The sequence below is a fragment of the Bombina bombina genome, chromosome 1, assembly GCF_027579735.1.
Source record: "Bombina bombina isolate aBomBom1 chromosome 1, aBomBom1.pri, whole genome shotgun sequence".
In the NCBI taxonomy this organism is placed as follows: domain Eukaryota; kingdom Metazoa; phylum Chordata; class Amphibia; order Anura; family Bombinatoridae; genus Bombina; species Bombina bombina.
The window spans coordinates 513,462,231-513,481,990 of record NC_069499.1 but is presented as its reverse complement, the minus strand read 5'-3'; the positions used below and the strand labels follow the sequence as shown (position 1 = coordinate 513,481,990).

Here is a 19,760-nt window from a genome sequence, read left to right as displayed (position 1 = left end):
TTTGATACTAGCAATTTTGGGTCGCTTTAGCACTTCTGCGGAAGTTTGATAATTTGTGTTCGTTTGTCTATCCCTACTAGGGATTCGACTTTTCTGTGCACTTGGACAGTTCCCTGGTGCCCTATATATCAGACTGGTCCTGGTCCGGCACTAGTTTTTCTGTTTCTGGATGTCTATCAATCACGTGGTGCCTGTTATAACTGGCTGGCCCGGTTGGGGTGCCGAGTTTGCTCACTCTGGTGAGGAATTGTTTTTTTACTTGATTTTAAATGTTAAGGAGACCTTTCGTTTCTAAACGTTAGGCTGGTTCTCATTTTTCCTTTGGGTGGGGCATCAGAGGGGATAGGGCTCAGTCCTCAATGTCCTGTTCCTGATTGTTGGCGGGGTTACCGTGGTCGGATCCTGCTAAGGCTTACTCTGGGGATTCCGGAGGGCCTTTGGCCTCGGAGCTAGAATTCTCTTCCCGATGGGGTTGAAAGTTCAGATGACTCTTTGGGTATCCGTGGTACCAGGTTAGGAGGCGATTCTCGTCTCCTCTTTTTGTTATTCTTTTCTTGGGTTGTCCGTTGTGAATCCTTTGCGACTATACATCTTCCTTATGGGGTCGAGGTTGCTGTGCCGCTTTTTTCCCTTCATTGGGGCTGGGTTTCTGGTCATCTGTTTTCTGGAAGCTCTGGTTTTTGGCCCTTTGTTTCCCCTATATCATCTCGGCTGCTTCCATATTTTTGGAGCCCTGGAGATTGTGTCGTCTTTTTCCTGTGGTTGCTCCTGCTAGGCATTTAGGTTGCCTACGGCCTCCCCACCCTGAATGTGCCTGATCTCGTCTTATCTCGGGAGATATGCAGGGTCGGGCATGGTTAGTACTTGGAATGCTCGTTCATTTGTAAATTCCTTTAGCTGTAGGGGTTTACGGAATATTGATCCCGAGAGGATTTTTGGAGACTATTGATCTTCTCTTGCAAGTTTTCCTTAGTCTTTAGACTTATTGTCCCTTGAGCATTTAGGGGGTCAAACTCCCTGTCTCTGGGATACTTACGTGAACGTTCAGTGTCCAGGGTATCTTGGATGCGGCTGTGATTGCATCACCTATGGTGCAAGGTCTTCTCCGGATGGGGTAACCTGTGGGTTCCTCAGGGGTTATTAGTTTGATGCCGGCTCCGGGTGTCCGGTTTTATGGCCCTGATCCTTGTCTTTGACTAGACGCTTTGGGGTTTTTCTGTGTCCTGATCTCTAAGATGGATCTGGACGGCCCAGTTTTCCGGTTCCGGAACGTCCTCGTCTCTTCGGCAGGGTTTTCTTCTTTTAACTGAGAATTGGAATGCTTCTAGGCTGGCTGTAGCGGCCGGATGGTTCCTGTAAATCGGTATTGTCCTTTTGACGTCCTACAGCTTTATACTCCATGCCTGTGGGCGGGTGAGTGGCTATGTTTGCATTTCCCCTCCTTTTGGGGGAAGACTGGGCGGGAAGACTGGGCAGAATGACTGGGGGATGAGGGAAGAATGACTGGGGGATGAGGGAAGAATGACTGGGGGATGAGGGAAGTGTGGGAGGTGTATTTAAGCCTTTGGCTGGGGTGTCTTTGCCTCTTCCGGGTGTCCAGGTTCTGTATTTCCCAAAAGTAATGAATGCAGCTGTGGACTCTCCCTGTCAGAAGAAAAGAAAATTCCAGAACCCCTACGCAGCTCCCTCCTAAGGAGGTACCACTCCCAAACCAGGTAGATAGACACTAAACCACAGCATCTCAGTACCAGAACCCAACCCCAGGACCTCTTGCATGCAAGGACAGAATCCCTCGGAAAACGAGAAGAGAATGACCTCGGGCCTCAATGGAAAACTGTATACAGAAAACTCTCCGAAGGAGGACAAACGCAAAGGAAGCGCTTCCACAGTCATAGGCATGGAGAAGGGATTAGAGAACGGTGAACCCAAGTGATAAGAGACCATTTGTCCATACCGACAACTCAGTAGAACAGACAACCACGAGCCCACATCAAGGTGCAATAACTGCCCCTGACGATCACTGACAGATTCCACTGGAAGACCGCCAGCTAACCCTCAGGTAGATACCAGAAGGGACAAGCGGATGTCTTAAAACCTAAAGGATTGAAACCGAACCGACAAGGACTGATCCAGGTCCGGACTCCGAACTCTCAGACAAGAGGCATATATGGTCAAAAACAAGGCCCCCAGAACTCGAGACTGGTTGAAGTTCAAACCCCCTGAGTAAGAGGCAAGTTACCCCATACGGAGAAGAGCCCCCTGGGCAATGCATCCCAATGTCCCTAGACATTGGTCGCTTGATTGGTTGAGATAAAGCCTAGAAAGCCATCTTAACAGGCTTAAGAAAAGGACAACCAACACCCGGGGGAGCGTCCAAAACCAGGACTCTCTGCTTGTAAACCCAAAGGGCTAGACCTCTTAGAGAGTCGAAGATGAGCATCTCCACGTTAAGGACACGGGATTACACAGGACAGGCTCCATAAGGATGAAGGGCTGACGAAGTCCGGGTATTTTACTGAATGAGCTACCTTTCTCTACCAGCCCTTAAGATGAGAAGTGATAATATCACCAAGACCCCTAAGGGATCAGCCACCCGGAAATCCAGTACCTCACGGGAAGAACGGAGGGAGCCTCACGACTCCTGGCAGACCAGACAACCAGGAAATGTCGAGGGAAAAACAACAGGGAGTAACCCCAACCCCTGCGATTCCTAGAAAGCTTGCAACATAGCAAAAGGGGAATGGTAAGGAAGACACAGATGACCCAACCACCCAGGAAGGGCAGCAAGTAGCCCCAGCAACCTGCGACTAGGCCACAAAAAAGGCAGACATCCAGAAGATACCAAGAGTAATAACGAAAATCGTCATCTGGTACCCCCGACGCCCAGAGATCATCCAAACCCATGAGAAATGGAGGCACTTCGGTACCCAGGCCAAAGGGCCTTCCTTTAGGCTCCGAGTCTGGAACCCCCTTGACAGTAGGAACAGGAGGACCACCGATGTAGTCCCTCCGACGTCTAGTAATGTAACAAGAACAAACGAACACTTACCAAAGTGAACAACCCAGCACCCGACAAGGTAACCAGCACACGGCACTACGTGGGTGACATGAACCGTTTGGAACAGCAGCTAGCGCCCGACCAGTACCCGCAAGGTATGAGAACACTCCGAACCCGTCCAAGGTCTAAGAAAATTTGAAGCCCCCGAAGGGATCGATAAACTATAAAACATAACTAAGTCAATATATAGTACTGCGCAACTTCCGAGAAAGTGCTCACGCGACCAGAACATCACAAGTATCAGATTCAGAGAAGAAACGTTCCAAAAACGGAAATCATAACAGACATGAGCTTTATAAAACAAATTAAACACATCCTAACTGGATTAAAGAAAAACAAATTATGCTTACCTGATCATTTCATTTCCATCTGTGGGAGGAGAGTCCACTTCTTCATTCATTACTTGTGGGAAATAAGAACTTGGCCACCAGGAGGAGGCAAAGACACCACAGCGAAAGGCTTAAAATACCTCCCCCAGTCATTCTGCCAAGGGAACAAGTAACAGTCTCCCAAAAACATCAAATTGGTAAAACTTTGTAAATGTATGTAAGGAGGACCAATTTGCCGCCTTACAAATCTGCTCCACAGAGGCCTTGTTCTTAAAGGCCCAAGAAGAGGCCACAGCTCTAGTTGAGTGAGCGGTAATCCTCTGAGGAGGCTTATGTCCCGCTGTCTCATAGGTCAATCGGATGATGCTCCTCAACCAAAAAGACAGAAGTGGAAGAGGCCCTCTGCCTCCTACGCTTCCCTGAATACACCACAAATAAAGACGAAGTCTGTCTGAAATCTTTTGTGGCCTTAAGATAAAACTTCAAGGCTCGAACCACATCCAAGTTATGCAGTAACTTTTCCTTAGGCGAAGAAGGGTTAGAACACAAAGGAACTACTATCTCCTGATTGATGTTACGATCTGACACCACCTTCAGAAGAAATCCCAACCCAATGCGAAGCACAGCCTTATCAGCATGAAAAAACAGGTAAAGGGGCTCAGATTGCAAGACCACTAACTCAGACACTCTGCGAGCCGATCAAATAGCCAGAAGAAACAGAAAATTCCAGGAAAGAATCTTAATGTCAAGTGCATGCATAGGCTCAAACAAAGCCCTCTGCAAAACCTTAAGAACCAAATTTAACATCCAAGGAGGAGCAGAATTTCTAAAGACAGGTCTGATCCTAGACAGAGCCTGAACAAAGGACTGAATATCAGGAAGCTCCGCTAGCTTCTTGTGTAACAGCACCGATAATGCCGAAATCTGTACCTTTAAGGAACTGGCGGCAAAACCCTTATCCAGTCCATCCTGGAGAAAGGCCAGAATTCTGGATACCCTAACCTTGTGCCAGGGATATCCACGTTCCTCACACCAGGATAAGTAGGTCATCCACAGCTTATGATAGATGCAACGAGTGACCGGCTTCCTGGCCTGGATGAAAGTATCTTTTAATCTCAGAAAAATCTCTCTTGGCCAAGACTAAGCGTTCAATCACCACGCAGTAAGCCTCAGAGAATCGAGATTTTGGTGTAGAAAGGGACCCTGAACCAGCAGATCTCTGCGACAGGGAAACCTCCAAGGAGGAGACAATGACATCACCACCAGATCCACAAACCACATCCTCCGTAGCCATAACGGAGCAATCAGAATGGTCGAAGCTTGCTCCTATTTGAGGCAGCCACCAGTCGGGAAGAAGTGGCAACGGTGGAAAAATTAAAATTTGGTTGAACTCCCAAGGCACCGCTAAGGCATCTATAAGCTCTGCCTGTGGGTCCCTGGACCGCGACCCGTATCTGGGTAGTCTGAAGTTGAGTTTGGACGCCATGAGCTCCATCTCCGGTGTCCCCCATCTGATGCAGATCTCTGCAAACACCTCGGGAAGGAGAGACCATTCCCCCGGATGAAATGATTGTCTGCTGAGAAAATCCGCTTCCCAGTTGTCCACACCCGGAATGTGGATCACTGAGAGCGAACCATTTTGAGTCTCTGCCCATTCCAGAATCCAAGATACTTCCCTCATGGCTAGGGAGCTTCTCGTTCCCCCCTGATGGTTTATGTAAGCCACCGAGGTAATGTTGTCCGACCGGAATCTGATGAATCGAGACGACCCCAAGTGGGGATAAGCCCTCAGAGTGTTGAAGTTCCAGAATATTTATTGGTAGAGTCAACTCCTCAAGTCCACCTGCCCTGTGCCCTTCTGGCACCCCAAACTGCTCCCCATCCTGATAGACTAGCTTTCCGTAGTCACAATCTCCCAGGATGACCTCAAGAAGGATGTCCCCTGGGCCAGCTGTCCCAGACGGATCCACCAAGAGAGGGATTCCCTTACTCTGTTGTCCAGAGAGATCTGGGATAGATCTGAGTGGTCGCCGTTCCATTATCTCAACATACATAACTGAAGAGGTCCGAGATGGAATCTGGCGAAAGGAATGACATCTACGCTGGATACCATGAGCCCAATCACCTCCATGCACCTGGTCACAGATGGCCTTGAGGAGGTCTGAAGGGTAAGACAACTGGACGCAATCTTGGATCTTCATCGATATGGAATCTATTATTGTACCCAGAAACTCCACCCTGTTGCTGGGAACCAGAAAACTTTCCTTCGTTTATCTTCTATCCATGGGATTGAAGGAGAAAAAGAGCCCTCGAGTGGTCCACCGCGAGACTGCAGGACGGAGCCTGGACCAGAATATCGTCCAGATAAGGAGCCACCGCAGTACCTCTGGCTCTCGCTACCATGAGCGGCACCCCCAAAATCTTCGCAAAGATTCTTGGGGCAGTCACCAGACCGAACAGTAGGGCCACAAATTGGAAGTGTTGATCCAGAAACGCAAATCTTAGTAACCTGACGTGGTCCTTGTGGATTGGCACGTGAAGGTAGGCATCCTTCAAGTCTATTGTCATAAATTGCCCCTCTTGAACTAGGGGCAGGATCGATCTGACTGTCTCCATTTTGAATGATGGGACTGACAGAAACTTTTTTAGGCACTTTAGGTCCAGAATTGGGCAGAACGTGCCCTCCTTTGGAACCAAGAAAAGGTTTGAAGAGTACCCTAGACCCCTTTCTGCTAGAGATACTGGAACGATTACTCCGAGAGATGAGAGATCCATCACGCACTCTAGAAAGACGTCTCTCTTCTCTGGACTTGAGGATAGGTTTGACAGGAGGAATCTGCTTCTGGGCGGATGAGTCTTGAACCCTATCCTGTAGCCCTGGGTAATAACCTCCAGAATCCAAGGATCCTGTACGTCTCTCATACAAGTCTCTGCGAACAGAGTCTGCCCCATACGCGATCCAGCGACGGATCGGTGGCCAAGATCCCTTGGACTGTTCGGAGGCTTCATCATGGGATAATCTCTAAGGCTGAGAGACATCCAACAGAGTTGATGACCCCTGGGACGGAAGGCTAAGTCTTTCCCTTCGCTTGCACTTCGCAGGGCGAGGTAGGGCATGGAAGGTTGCAGAAACCGCTTCTTGCAACTGGGCAGCGAAATCTGGCGGCCATAAGGCCTCTCCCGTGGGAGGATTAGTAGGGCCTTAGGGAGCTATATGTGTAATTTGGAGATGAATGTTGGGAACGCACCTTGCAGGACGAAGAACCCTCAGAGGTGGACGTCTTAGTAGTACTAAATAACAAAATGTATGCTTACTTGATAAATGTATTTCTTTCATGACACGATGAGTCCACGGATAATCTAATTACTAATGGGATATATCACTCTTGCCCAGCAGGAGGCGGCAAAGAGCACCACAGCAAAGCTGTTAAATATCACCTCTTCTCCCTCCCACTCCAGTCATTCGACCGAAGTAAAGGAGAGAAAGCAAGTAACAAGGTGCAGAGGTGTCTAAAGGAACAGGGCGGGCCGTGGATTCATTGTGTCAAGAAAAATAGATTTATCAAGTAAGCATACATTTTGTTTTCTTTCTAATGACACGATGAGTCCAAAGGATCATCTAATTACTAAATGGGATTCAATACCCAAGCTAGATTACACAGATGATACGGGAGGGACAACAGGTAACCAAATGGAAGGCACCACTGCTTAAAGAACCTTTCTCCCAAAAGTGGCCTCAGCCGAGGCAAAAGTGTCAAATTTATAGAATTTTGAAAAAGTGTGAAGAGATGACCAAGTTGCAGCCTTGCAAATCTGTTCCACAGACACTTCATTTTTGAATGCCCATGAGGAAGAAACAGCCCTCGTGGAATGAGCCGTAATTCTCTCTGGAGGCTGCTGTCCCGCAGTTTCATAGGCAAAACGTATGATACTCTTCAGCCAAAAGGGAAGTAGCCGTAGCTTTCTGTCCCTTACGCTTCCGAGAGAATACCACAAAAAGAGCAGAAGACTGACGAAAATCTTTAGTCGCCTGTAAATAAAATTTTAGTGCACGAACCACGTACAGATTGTGCAGAAGCCGTCCCTTCTAAAAAGAAGGATTAGGACACAAGGAAAAAACAACAATCTCCTGATTAATGTTCCGGTCAGAAACTACCTTAGGGAGAAACCCTAATTTGGTACGTAAAACTACCTTATCCGAATGAAAAATAAGGTAAGGATAATCACACTGTAATGCTGAGAGCTCTGACACTCTAGGAGCAGAGGAAATAGCAACAAGGAATAAAACCTTCCAAGATAACAGCTTAATATCTAAAGGAATGCATAGGTTCAAACAGAGCCCCTTGAAGAACCTTAAGAACTAAATTAAGACTCCAGGGAGGAGTAACTGGCTTGAACACAGGCCTGATCCTGACCAAGGCCTGACAAAACGATTGCACGTCTGGTACGTCCGCCAGACGTTTATGTAACAAAATAGATAAGGCAGATATTTGACCCTTTAGGGAACTTGCCGATAATCCCTTCTCCAAACCTTCTTGGAGAAAGGAAAGAATTCTAGGAATCCTAACTACTCCAAGAGTAGCCCTTGGCTTCACACCAATATAGATATTTACGCCATATCTTGTGGTAAATTTTTCTAGTCACAGGTTTACGAGCCTGAATCATGGTCTCTATGACCGAATCTGAAAATCCCCGCTTGGATAAAAATTAAGCGTTCAATCTCCAAGCAGTCAGCTTCAGAGAAACTAGATTTGGATGAAGGAAGGGCCCTTGACCTAACTTTACCAATTCCTTGCTCTAACGTAGGCAAAGAGAATGACTGGAGTGGGAGGGAAGGGAGGTGATATTTAACAGCTTTGCTGTGGTGCTCTTTGTCGCCTCCTGCTGCGCAGGAGTGATATATTCCATTAGTAATTAGATGATCCGTGGACTCATGGTGTCATTAGAAAGAAATCTTATACTTTTTAGATACTGAAATCTTATCAAAACATGTGGAACACAGTTGAGCAGGCGGATCAACATGTACCTCTTCACAATAAACACAGGTATTTGATATGTTAGATGATACTCCCTCTTTAATTATATCGGAGTCCTCCATAGCTCATGCCTTTAATACGGACTAGATAGATTAAATGGCACCTTTATACACCTATGGCCGGGGAACTCACCACCTTATGACCCGGACCACAGAGAAACTGTTACGTCCCCCGCAATTGCCGATCAGGAAAGAGGAAGTGGAAGAGGCCACACCCGGTCACATGGAGTGTCATGCAGGACCGCCCCTGCGCTATAGAAAAAACATGCCAAAAGAAGGCTGCGCCGATCTTGCGCCTGACAGTTCACACATTGCTAGAGCCTCATCTCACACAATAAAATATTATGCATAAATCCCCCGTTTAATAATCCCATTTCCAGGGATATTAACACATGATTCTATACAGATAAAAGGAGACAAACTGTGACCCGTCTTCTTATGTTATATGTGTATAAAACGGAACAATCTTACCAGAATCTATGCCGTGGAACAGGAACACGGCCCTTCAAGTGTGACAGGGTAGTAGCATCACTCCTGACATGGACTTGAGAGAATAAAGTAGGCAGTGAAACTCGTCAACGCCAATTGCTTAAGGAGCTGTTAATCATGAGTCGGGATGGTTTCGCAGAAGAACTCCCCCTGCATCTCCGGACTCTAACTTTCACCCATGCTCTCACTGAGAGGCTGACAGGACTACTTAAAACTCCAGTCCCATTTTGAAGAGTACTACCCTCCATAAGAGACTACTCCAATCCTCCGACATTTCTCTGCCAACCTCCTGTGACGAAAAGCAAAGAATGAATGGGGGATGAGGGAAGTGGGGGAGGCCTTTGGCTGGGGTGTCTTTGCCTCCTCCTGGTGGCCAGGTTCTTATTTCTCACAAGTAATGAATGAAGCAGTGGACCCTTCTCCCATTAAGATGGAAATGAAGGCAGCACCTGAGGGTGAACGCCCAAGGAGAATGGGCGCTCTAATAGGACCAGCCGATCAGAGGCCCTTTTCTCTTAAGCTCAGAACTGGAACCGATACTTAAAAGAAAAAAAAAAACGGAGACGTCGAGGAGATTGGCTTCATCCCCATATGTCTAACCCAGTCTGCCATCCGGCACGGAAGACCGAGGATCTCTCGGCCGAGTAGGACCGGAATCCTCCAGCACCGCCAAAACATGTCTTGATATAGACTGGCACGTCTTCGTGTTCTAACGGAAGGCAAAATTATCCCCCGCCGGATCGATGGACAACCCTGGCCCCGAGGGAGGGGCCCCTGAAGCCTTAGAGGCCATGGCATCCCCAGAAGGTGGAACTGACTCAGGCGATCTCACGCTTGACGAGAACAGAACACGGAGAGTATCATAAAAATACATTCCTTGGAAGATATAAATGCGCCAGCGCCACAGATATGGGCATTTGAAACCATCCCATAACCTCTGGAGGAAACAGGCCACCTTCCGGAGAAGGAGTAATGGCCCTAGGGACACCTGCTTACGTAGCAAAGGAAGGTTCTGGGGCATGGAATCCTCAGGGGCGGATGGCTCAACACTCTACATTCCCTGATTCGGGGGAAGAGAGTACTCTAGAACGGCAATCGGAATAATAACTGATGGGCATGGAAAACCTGGGACATTTCATACTCCTCACAAGACGTATACTCTGAGTCGGAGATGTCCATTTCTTAAAAAAATAAATAAATCAGAATCCTCCATAAACTTGGAGATTGCAAATATTGACTAAAGCTAACGGCACCTTACACCCCCAATGGCTGGGGCACTCACCACCTCCTGTGAACCAGACTCTCTCCGTCGCAACTCGGTTAGGGTACGTAAATGGAAATACGTGACCACACCCGGTCACGAGGTGCGCCGTGTAAGCCCGCAAAAAAGGCGCGTCAGTCCATAAGGGCCGCGCAGTCTGATTATAAGGCAGTTATGTTCCGAATAGCCTTGAGCCCAAGTATCACTACACATTAGCAGACAGATCATATAACAAACATGATTAAAGTCCCCCCTGTTCAATAACCCCCCACAGGAGATATTAACCCTTGACTCCATTTAAGATAAAGGAGTCCCACTGGGACCCTGACTTCTGCCGTTAACATTACATTCACATATGGAAATAAAATGAAAATCTTACCGGAATCCATGCCGTGGAACAGGAACACGGCCCTTCAAGTGTGACAGATAGTAGCAGCGCTTTTGACATGGACTTGAGTGAAGAAAGGCAGGCAGCGAAACTCGTCAACGCGGATTGCCATGGAGCTGTTAACATGAGTTGGGATGGTTTCGCAGAGACGACACTCCCAGCATCACCTGACTCACTTTCATCCATGCCCTCACTGAGAGATGGACAGGATTACTTAAAACTCCAGTCCCATTTCGAAGAGTACTACCCTCCATAAGAGACTATCTTTCAATCTTCTGACACTTCTCTGCCAACTTCCTGTGACGAAAGGCAAAGAATGACTGAGGGATGAGGGAAGTGGGGGAGGTATTTAAGCCTTTGGCTGGGGTGTCTTTGCCTCCTCCTGGTGGCCAGGTTCTGAATTCCCAAAAGTAATGAATGCAGCTGTGGACTCTTCGGTTTAAGAAGAAAAGTCACTTGTATGAACAAACAATGTATGAGTGGAACAAGTAACATTAAAGGAACAGTCTACTTCAGAATTCTTATGGTTTAAAAAGATAGAAAATCCCTTTATTACCCTTTCCAAGTTTTGCATAACTAACATTGTTATATTAACACACTTTTTACCTCTGATTACCTTGTGTCTAAGCCTCTGCAGACTGCCCCCTTATTTCAGTTCTTTTGACAGATTTGCATTTTAGCCAATCAGTGCTGACAAATAACTCCACGGGAGTGAGCACAATGTTATCTATATGGCACACGTGCTATCTAGCTGTGAAAAACTGTCAAAATGTACTTAGATAAGAGGTGGCCTACAAGGGTTTAGAAATTAGCATATGACCCTACCTAGGTTAAGCTTTCAACTAAGAACACCAAAAGAACAAAGCAAAACTGAAGATAAACGTAAATTGCAAAGTTGTTTAAAATTGAATGCCCTATCTGAAACATGAAAGTTTAATTTTGACTAGACTGTCCCTTTAAGATAGTTATGTTGTAAGGTAATTTATAACTAACAGGCAACAACATGGCTACGCTCATTACTTTGAACAAACTCAGAGGAAAAGAAAAGCCCACAATTAAAAGGATAAGGGAACAAAATAATGAAAATCTATTGTAAAGTTATTTTAGCTCACATAATTAAAATTTTTATAGTACAATCTCAAAGTATTTATTGTCCCTAATTTTTTTCAGAGCACTTAAAACTTGTACAGTGTAAAGGCCATATTTGTAGTTATTTTTAAACCATGACAAGCTGGGAATATATAGTATTTTGCCTACCATTTTCTTAAACTAAAGTACAACATTTTTAAGATGTACATTCCCCCCTAAGAAATTCACTCAGATTCTTGATCTTTAATTTTCTTACGTACAGGTTGAGCTTCCTGAGGCACAAGACACAGCTGCCACATTTTCGGAGAGTAGATCAGGCTCCAGAATAACAGTATCAAGCTTTGCCCTCCAGACCACTGCAAACAAAATAAAATACAGATTAAGGACACACAGGAAAGGTATAAACTATCTTACACTATACAAATATCAGCAAACATCAAAAATTGAAAAGCACTCTGACAGCAATTCAGGGAAGTAAAGATAAAATACGGATGTTGCGCTAAAAAGCTAGGTATATAATGTGTGCAAAAATTTGTTTTCAAAAAATTAATATTTACACAAAAATAACAGTATTTAATATAACTTCATAACTTTATAAAAATATTGCAATATAATTGATGATAAGTAACCACCGGTGGTACACTCTTTAAAAACAATTTAAAAAGCAATTAGGAAATTGGACTGTCCAGTATAGTAATTGTCCAGAATAATGCTGAAAATCCAGATAATACCAAACAGCAAGCTCAAAAACGTATTTATTTAAAAGTGTCTTTGTTCAATATACACGTTTGTGTGGCTTCAGGCAATGGTAAAGGAAAAAAGAAGAGAGCAGTTGGCTTGGAAATAGTACATAGAGGGTGCAAACACCGAATGTTCGGTCTGACACGCAATGTTTCGGCTATGTGTTGCCATATATATATATATATATATATATATATATATATATATATATATATATATATATATATATATATATATTTACATTAAACAGCTATAGAGAGAAACGCTCACAACGTGCAGATTATTTCACAGCACAGTAAAAAAAACAAAAAAAAAAAAAAAAAAACCACACAAAAGTTTAAAGGGCAATAATAGTAATAAAAAAAATGCAGGCTCTAATTCATTAGAGCATGTTATTTTAAGCGTATCAACCCTTGTAGAAATACCACTTGGGACCCGCTGAGCACTGCTAGTCCAGAGCGGAACCTGCTGCAGATCCTAACAGCAGCAGATCCACTTGGGATCATGAAAATGTTATCTACAGTGTGTCTAAACACACAGTTAATAGTTAGGTATTACAAAGCAAAGTCTGGCTGTAGATCAATGAGAACAACCAGCTCTTTGAGATACAAAAATCTCACTCAGACAAAAGCAGTTACTACAAATAACTGAAAATGATATAATTAAAATATACCCCAGCAGGTAAGATGGACCATTGGTAACAAATTAAAGGGAAGAAAGTTTCAGAGTACAATGTCCCTTTAAACAGAAAACTGAAGATAAAGATTGGTCATGTTTTAAATGTTGGCTGCACTAATAAGGACTTGCATCTTATTATTTAGTTGAAATAATTTTTATTAACTCCTCTCCATATTTCAGAGAACATACATACATTTCACAATTTGGGTACATCAGACAACATAATACAACAGTTTCTTAACACAAGTGTGCTCATCTCTGAATGTTTCCCTTTATTTGAGTCTCTTAACAGTTCGTATGTTTCATCCCTTGCTTGCACACCTGAAGAATTTGGCAATTGGATGTATTTATAACGTATATTCTCAAAACAGTATTCTTCATAGTATTCTGTGGAGTTGTTTTTCTTCATAAGTTCTCCCCCTGTTATTGCTCTTTTTTATCCTCCTTTAGGATAATACTCTTTGTAGGGAGTAGGGTAATGTGGGGGGTGATTTCTCATTATATGTTCAACATAGATTATCAGCATCCTAAATACAAACAAACTAAACCAACAAATTAAAGGTATAGACACATTTATAGAGTTATATTATGTCACTGCACACTTTATATTCTCTGTATCTAAAAATTACTTGCTCATCTAGGAATACATCTACCAAGGACCTAATTATCCCCCTTAGCGAACCATCTCCCCTCTCTTCCTTCTTAAATATAGGGTATGCTTACTCATCTCTCCAATTCTAAGCCTCTTACCTATTAAAAGGTGTCACTATTTATTATTTTCCATTATCCAGTAGAACCAGACCTTTTGGAACCAAGGTTCCATGTCTAGTGCATTTGCTGCTGATTCACACATCAAATATGTCACCTGGATTGTAGCTAGAACCTCTGCCCACAACGGTATTTCCGTCTTCCAATATTTTGCAATAGTTATTCTCGTTGTAGTGCACAGAATCCTGATAAACACATTTATGTGTGTATTAAATCTAGCTATGTTCTCGTGTAGTAGTGCCTGTGCTGGAGTGAGAGAAATCTGTTCATTCAACACCTTGCTCAATAATTCAGACAATTTTTGCCATATGTTGCTTACTTTAGTACATTCCCACCACATGTGGAAATAGGAACCTGTTATTTTACAGCCTCTATAACAGTGTTTATTGCTACCTTTATCCATATGAGCTGTTTTTGTTGGTGTCAGATACCATCTAAAAGATGTTTTCAATATATTTTCTCTAAGATCCGCACTTATAAGTCCTTTACTAGCCTGAGAGAACATTTCATCCCATTTATCTCAATCTCTTTACCTAGATCTCGTTCCCATTTTAACATTACTGAAGATTTAGCCTGGATCTTAGTCTCCTGAATAGAAATATATAATCTAGAAATTGCCTTTTTAGGTCTGTTAAGGGATGTACACAGGTTTTCTAAAGTTGTCTGTCGTTGTTGTGTCACCTCTGTCCCTAAGTAGTTTCGTATGGCTGATATCGTCTGGAGGTATAGGAACCAATGCAAATGAATGGGCTCAAGTTTTTGCGGAAGTTGAGTATATGTCAACAGCTTACCATGGAGCTGTAAATCTGCTACCCTATATAACCCTTTATTTTCCCATTTCATAACTCTATGTTTGGAGTCGTCATTTACTATGTATTTCAGTGGTATTGTCAGTGAATGTACAGGAACTATCCCTCCCACCCGACTAGCAGCCATCCACTGCTTTCTGGTAAACAGTGTAGTTTTATTTTGATATAAAGCATCAGATTCCCTGAGATCTTTGTCCCAGAGAATACCATCTGGCGTCTCTTGATTTAGCATTTCTGCTTCCAGAGCAGGCCATAGTATGTCTGTTTGTCGTCTCCCCAGTATCGAATTCTGGGCCAGACGAGCTGCTGTGTAATAGTCGTGTAAGTTAGGGACTCCCATCCCTCCCAGCTGTCTATGTCGATCTAAAATATGACGCGATATCCTCGGGTGCTTATTATCCCTCAGAAATCTATGAATATCCTTCTGAATATTATCAAGGTCTGGGATATTAATTTTGATGGGGAGTACTCGAAATAAGTATAAAATTCTGGGTAGGATTGTCATCTTCACTGCAGATATTCTGCCATACCAGGAGAAACCCATCTTTCTCCACTTCCTTAATTCAGATCGGATTGCCTTTAACAGGGGAACATAATTTGCTGCATACAGTTTTGAGGAATGTGTACTTAGTTTAAAGGCTGTGCCACACTGAAAGCGATGCGGCGCGAGGCGATGCAGCTGCTTCGCACTGCGTCGCATCGCTTCTGAAGTTTAATTATTTCATCTCTGAGCGCTCAGCTACGCATCCTGATGCAGCAGAGTGCTCAGAGATGAAAAGGCAGGACACACTGAGCGCAAACAGCCGCATCTACACGCTGCGCACCGCTCCGCTTGTGGTGTGTCACAGCCATAATCCCCAAGTATTTTAGCCCGTCTAACGCCCATTGAAAATCGAAATTAGCTTCGATCAGCTTAATCGTGTGTTTTAGGATAGATAGAGGGAGTGCCTCACACTTATCCGCGTTGATTTTATAGCCCGATATTTGGGAAAACAAATCTAATGCCTGGTATAAAAAGGGCAAGGACTTTAATGGGTTCGTAATGGTAAGCAGCACATCGTCTGCAAACAGGGCAATTTTATGACTTAACTTCCCTATCTCCACCCCTGATATGTCTGGACAGTTCCGTAGGTATGCTGCCAGTGGTTCTATACACAATGCGAAGATTAAAGGTGAGAGCGGGCACCCCTGTCGTGTGCCATTGAATATGTGTATTTCTGTAGACTGGTGTCCTATCGCCCTAACCTGGGCTGTAGGTGTCGAATATAGACCTCTAATAGCTTGTAAAAATCCTCCATTAAATCCCATCATTGTAAGCACCGCTAGCATATATTTCCAATCCACCCTGTCGAATGCCTTCTCCGCGTCTAGTGATAGGACCAGAGAAGGCATTCCCCTGTCACGAAGATAATCTATTACCGATATCATTTTACGAATATTATCCGGGGCTTCCCTATCCTTAATAACCCCAACCTGATCTGCATGTATAATAGAGGGTAAAATATGTTTTAATCTGTTGGCCAATATTTTTGTAACTATTTTGAGGTCTTGATTGATAAGAGAAATTGGCCTATAACTAGCACAAAATTTAGGATCTTTCCCCTGTTTCGGTATGACCACTATCCTAGCACGAAGAAGGTCTTTAGGTATTTCCCCTCCCTCCATAATATGGTTTGCGAATACTACTAAATGGGGCACCAATACCTCTTTAAATGCTTTATAATATTCCCCTGGGAAGCCGTCGGGTCCCGGGGCCTTACCTGGCTTAAGTTCTTTAATAGCCGCCAACACCTCCGCGTGCGTAATTTTGGCATTTAGAACACCTCTATTTTCCTCAGTTATTGGCGTTAAGTTTGCTTTTAAGAGGAAGGAATCAAATATCTCTTGTGTGGAGGGATTGTGTTGCACTTTTGAGCCATCATAAAGCTCACTATAGAACCGGGCAAATGTGTCAACAATATCCTGAGGGTGGGAGGTCATCTGCCCATTAGAACTCTGTATCTGTGGTATAGCAAGAGCCTGGTAATTATCCCTAATTTTCTTCGCTAGCTATTTGTCTGGTTTATTAGAAAAGATAAAGTAGTTTGTTTTTAGTTTATGTGCCGCTCTTAAAGAATGTTCATTTAATAATGAGTGCAAACTGTCTTATTAGTGAGTCGCGTCAGTGTAGCTTTTGACTGGGTTTGTTTATGTAGTGTTTCTAGAGATTTAATTTCTGCCTCAATCTGCTTTATATGAGATTCAATTTGTTTCTTGTATTGAGTTTTCTCCTTAATAAGGATCCCTCTCAACACTGTTTTGTGCGCCGCCCATGGCGTGATCGGGTTCACTGTGGAATCTATGTTAATCTGCCAATACTCTTCTAAGTGTCTGTTATTCTTTATGAATGGATTTTTAGTACAGGATGGGTCGTATGTCCAGGTCTTTATTCTGTTTGGACCTGAGAGATTACCTAAATTTAGTTGCGTAATGGAGTGGTCAGACCACACCCACGGATGTATGTCTATAGATTGTATTGCAGGCTTTAGGATCTGACTTGTAAATACATAGTCTATTTTACTGTAACTATCATGGGCTGATGAGTAGAAAGTTGTGCCTCCAGATCCTCCATTCAATGTCAGCCAAGTGTCCTGCAGAGTATGTTGCTCAAGTAAGCCTAGGATGTTTTTAGCAGTCTTTTGACGATGCTTTTTTTAGATGACGGGGTAAGATTTTGTTTTACTAATGCCTGAAGGTCAATATTAAAATCTCCCGCCAGTAGTATTCGCATTCTAGACCAGCTAGTCAATAAATGTGAAATGTTGTCAAAAAAATTATCTTGTTGCTCGTTAGGAGCATAGACATTACACAGAAGCACATCTGTTTCCCCTATCCTACCTAACACTAATAGATATCTACCTTCCACATCTGAGATGGTTTCTTTGTGTAAGAATAGTATGGATGAATGTATCAAGATAGAAACTCCTCTTTTTTTGGAATCTAAGGTGGAGTGGAATTGCTGTGGATAGTCTTTTGCCCAGTATTTTGGTATAGTATTTTTAAGAAAGTGGGTTTCCTGAAGATAAATAATAGTGGCCCTTAGTCGTCTATAATTAGTCATAGCCGTCCTCCTTTTAATGTCCGTGTTAAGACCTCTCGCATTATGCGAGATCAGTACAATCCTAGGTAACGTCATTGTCCCTGACATGTGTATATGTTAATCTCTTACCCCTTACAGTCTGCACTAGTAAGGGATGTAGTAGTCTTTTGTCATAAGGGTTTCCATCCCTCCTCTTCCAGTATTCTAGGGGTCTTTGGTTCTCTTCCCATCTCCAGTATTTCCCTAAAGCAGCCTCCGCTGATGAGCAAACATTCAGTGCACAGTGTCTTACAACTCTACATAACATAAACAAACATAAAATCAACATTAACTGATAGACATATTTTTAAGATAAACATGTATCAAAACAAATATAAATAATGGCAAACAGGTAGTCTTACCAGAAACCATAACAAATTTTCTTTCTTAGTGAGTGATATATTTATATCAGGTCTTTTTAGAACATCCAAACAATTAACCCCATTGCTAAGTCCGAGGTTATCAAATTCGGGTAAACACCGGGTTTATTACAAGAGAGCATAGATACTCTCCTCTAACTCGTGTGTTTTTCATCATGCAATTTCAAGTTTTCGTTTTCTTCTTGGTGACTTTCTTCCATTTTGATCTTTGAGGTTTCGGACGAACTTGAGACGAATCAGGCGGGCGGGTGGGTGTTCCTCCAGTTGAGGCGTCTGGGGGTTCTAGATCAAGAAATTTCCATATATCAGGTATCTCCTCTATTGTCTTAATAGATAACATTCTTCCATTCCGCACCACTTGCAGTGCAAAAGGAAAGCCCCATCTGTATGAGATCTGATTTTTCCTCAAAAGGAGAGTAAGAGGTCGCAGTGCATTTTGTCGTTGTAGGGTTTTAAACGAGGAGGTCTTGAAAAAATTGGATATTTCCTTGAAATTTAAATGTGGGATTTTGTCTGGCTGCTAGAAGTATCCTCTCTCTATCTGGGAACCGCAGCATTTTGATGATAACATCTCTTGGAGGCTGATCCGGTTTGGGTCTGAGAGCTCTATGAGCTCTTTCTATTGGGTATTCCGAATCATTGGGTGTTCCCAAGATAGTATGAAACAATTGCTGGAGATAAGTGTGAAGCTCTTCAGCCGTTATGGCCTCCGGTACTCTTTTAAGTCTAATATTGGATCTTCTACTTCTATTTTCCATATCTTCTATTTTCTCTTCCAACTCCGTTATTGCTTGTTGTTGTGAAGCCAGAGCTTCCGAGACTGTAGCAACCTCCTCTCCCATCTCATCTGTGGCTGTTTCTAGAGAGTCTACCCGGCTTCCCAGTTCCGAGATCTCATTCTTAATCTCAGTAAGACTACCAGTGATTGTTGCTTGGAAACTGTCCATTTTCTCCCACAGCTTTTCAAAATTAGATGTAATGTCCTGTTTAGAGACTAAGGACTGGAGATCTGCTCTAGTTACAGGTATCATATCGTTAGACTCCACCTCAGCCTCAGACTCCAGGTCTTCTTCCATTTCAGCTGTGGGGTGATCTTGAGGTTTAGTTAGTTTAGCTGTCTTGAAGAATGTGTCCACTGAGATGGATTTCGCCCCTTTATCACTTTTGGGGCCTTTTCTTGTGGACATGGCAAATGCAAAGGCTGGTGAAAATGCACTGTTATATAGTTAAGTTTAGTAGTCAGCTAGATAGAGATATAAAGTCAGACTCCACCCTCTGCTCTTCTCAGGTATAAGCTAAAAGTAGTTTATTTTCAGCTACTGTAAAATAGTGAGATTGCTCAATGGTCTCCTTATAAATATATATACAGTTCCCCCCTCTCTCAATGCAAAGGGAGGGGGTTAATTGCACTCCAAACCTCTGCTAGTTGTCTTGTTATGCACAAACAAATTCAAATCCCAACAGCCATCCGCCGTTCATTCAAAATCTTCACTCGCTTTATCTATATCGCCCTCATCCCTTGCTGAGATACATATTGATAGTTCCCTGTGGCAATTTATGAAGGATAAGGGCTTTGCTGTGATAAAAGAAAAAAGTCCTTTATTTTTTATATCATTA

At 43.5% G+C, this 19,760-nt stretch overlaps 1 protein-coding gene across 1 annotated transcript in view; it reads right to left on the bottom strand.

The window, feature by feature from the left end:
• The window catches only part of WDR75 (WD repeat domain 75), a gene marked incomplete in the record, with an annotated part of 145,005 nt that overhangs the window by 19,225 nt on the left and 106,020 nt on the right, over positions 1 to 19,760 (bottom strand). Inside the window, 1 exon segment of the mRNA XM_053698601.1 lies at positions 11,910 to 12,005. Coding sequence (XP_053554576.1) covers positions 11,910 to 12,005 — 96 coding nt within the window.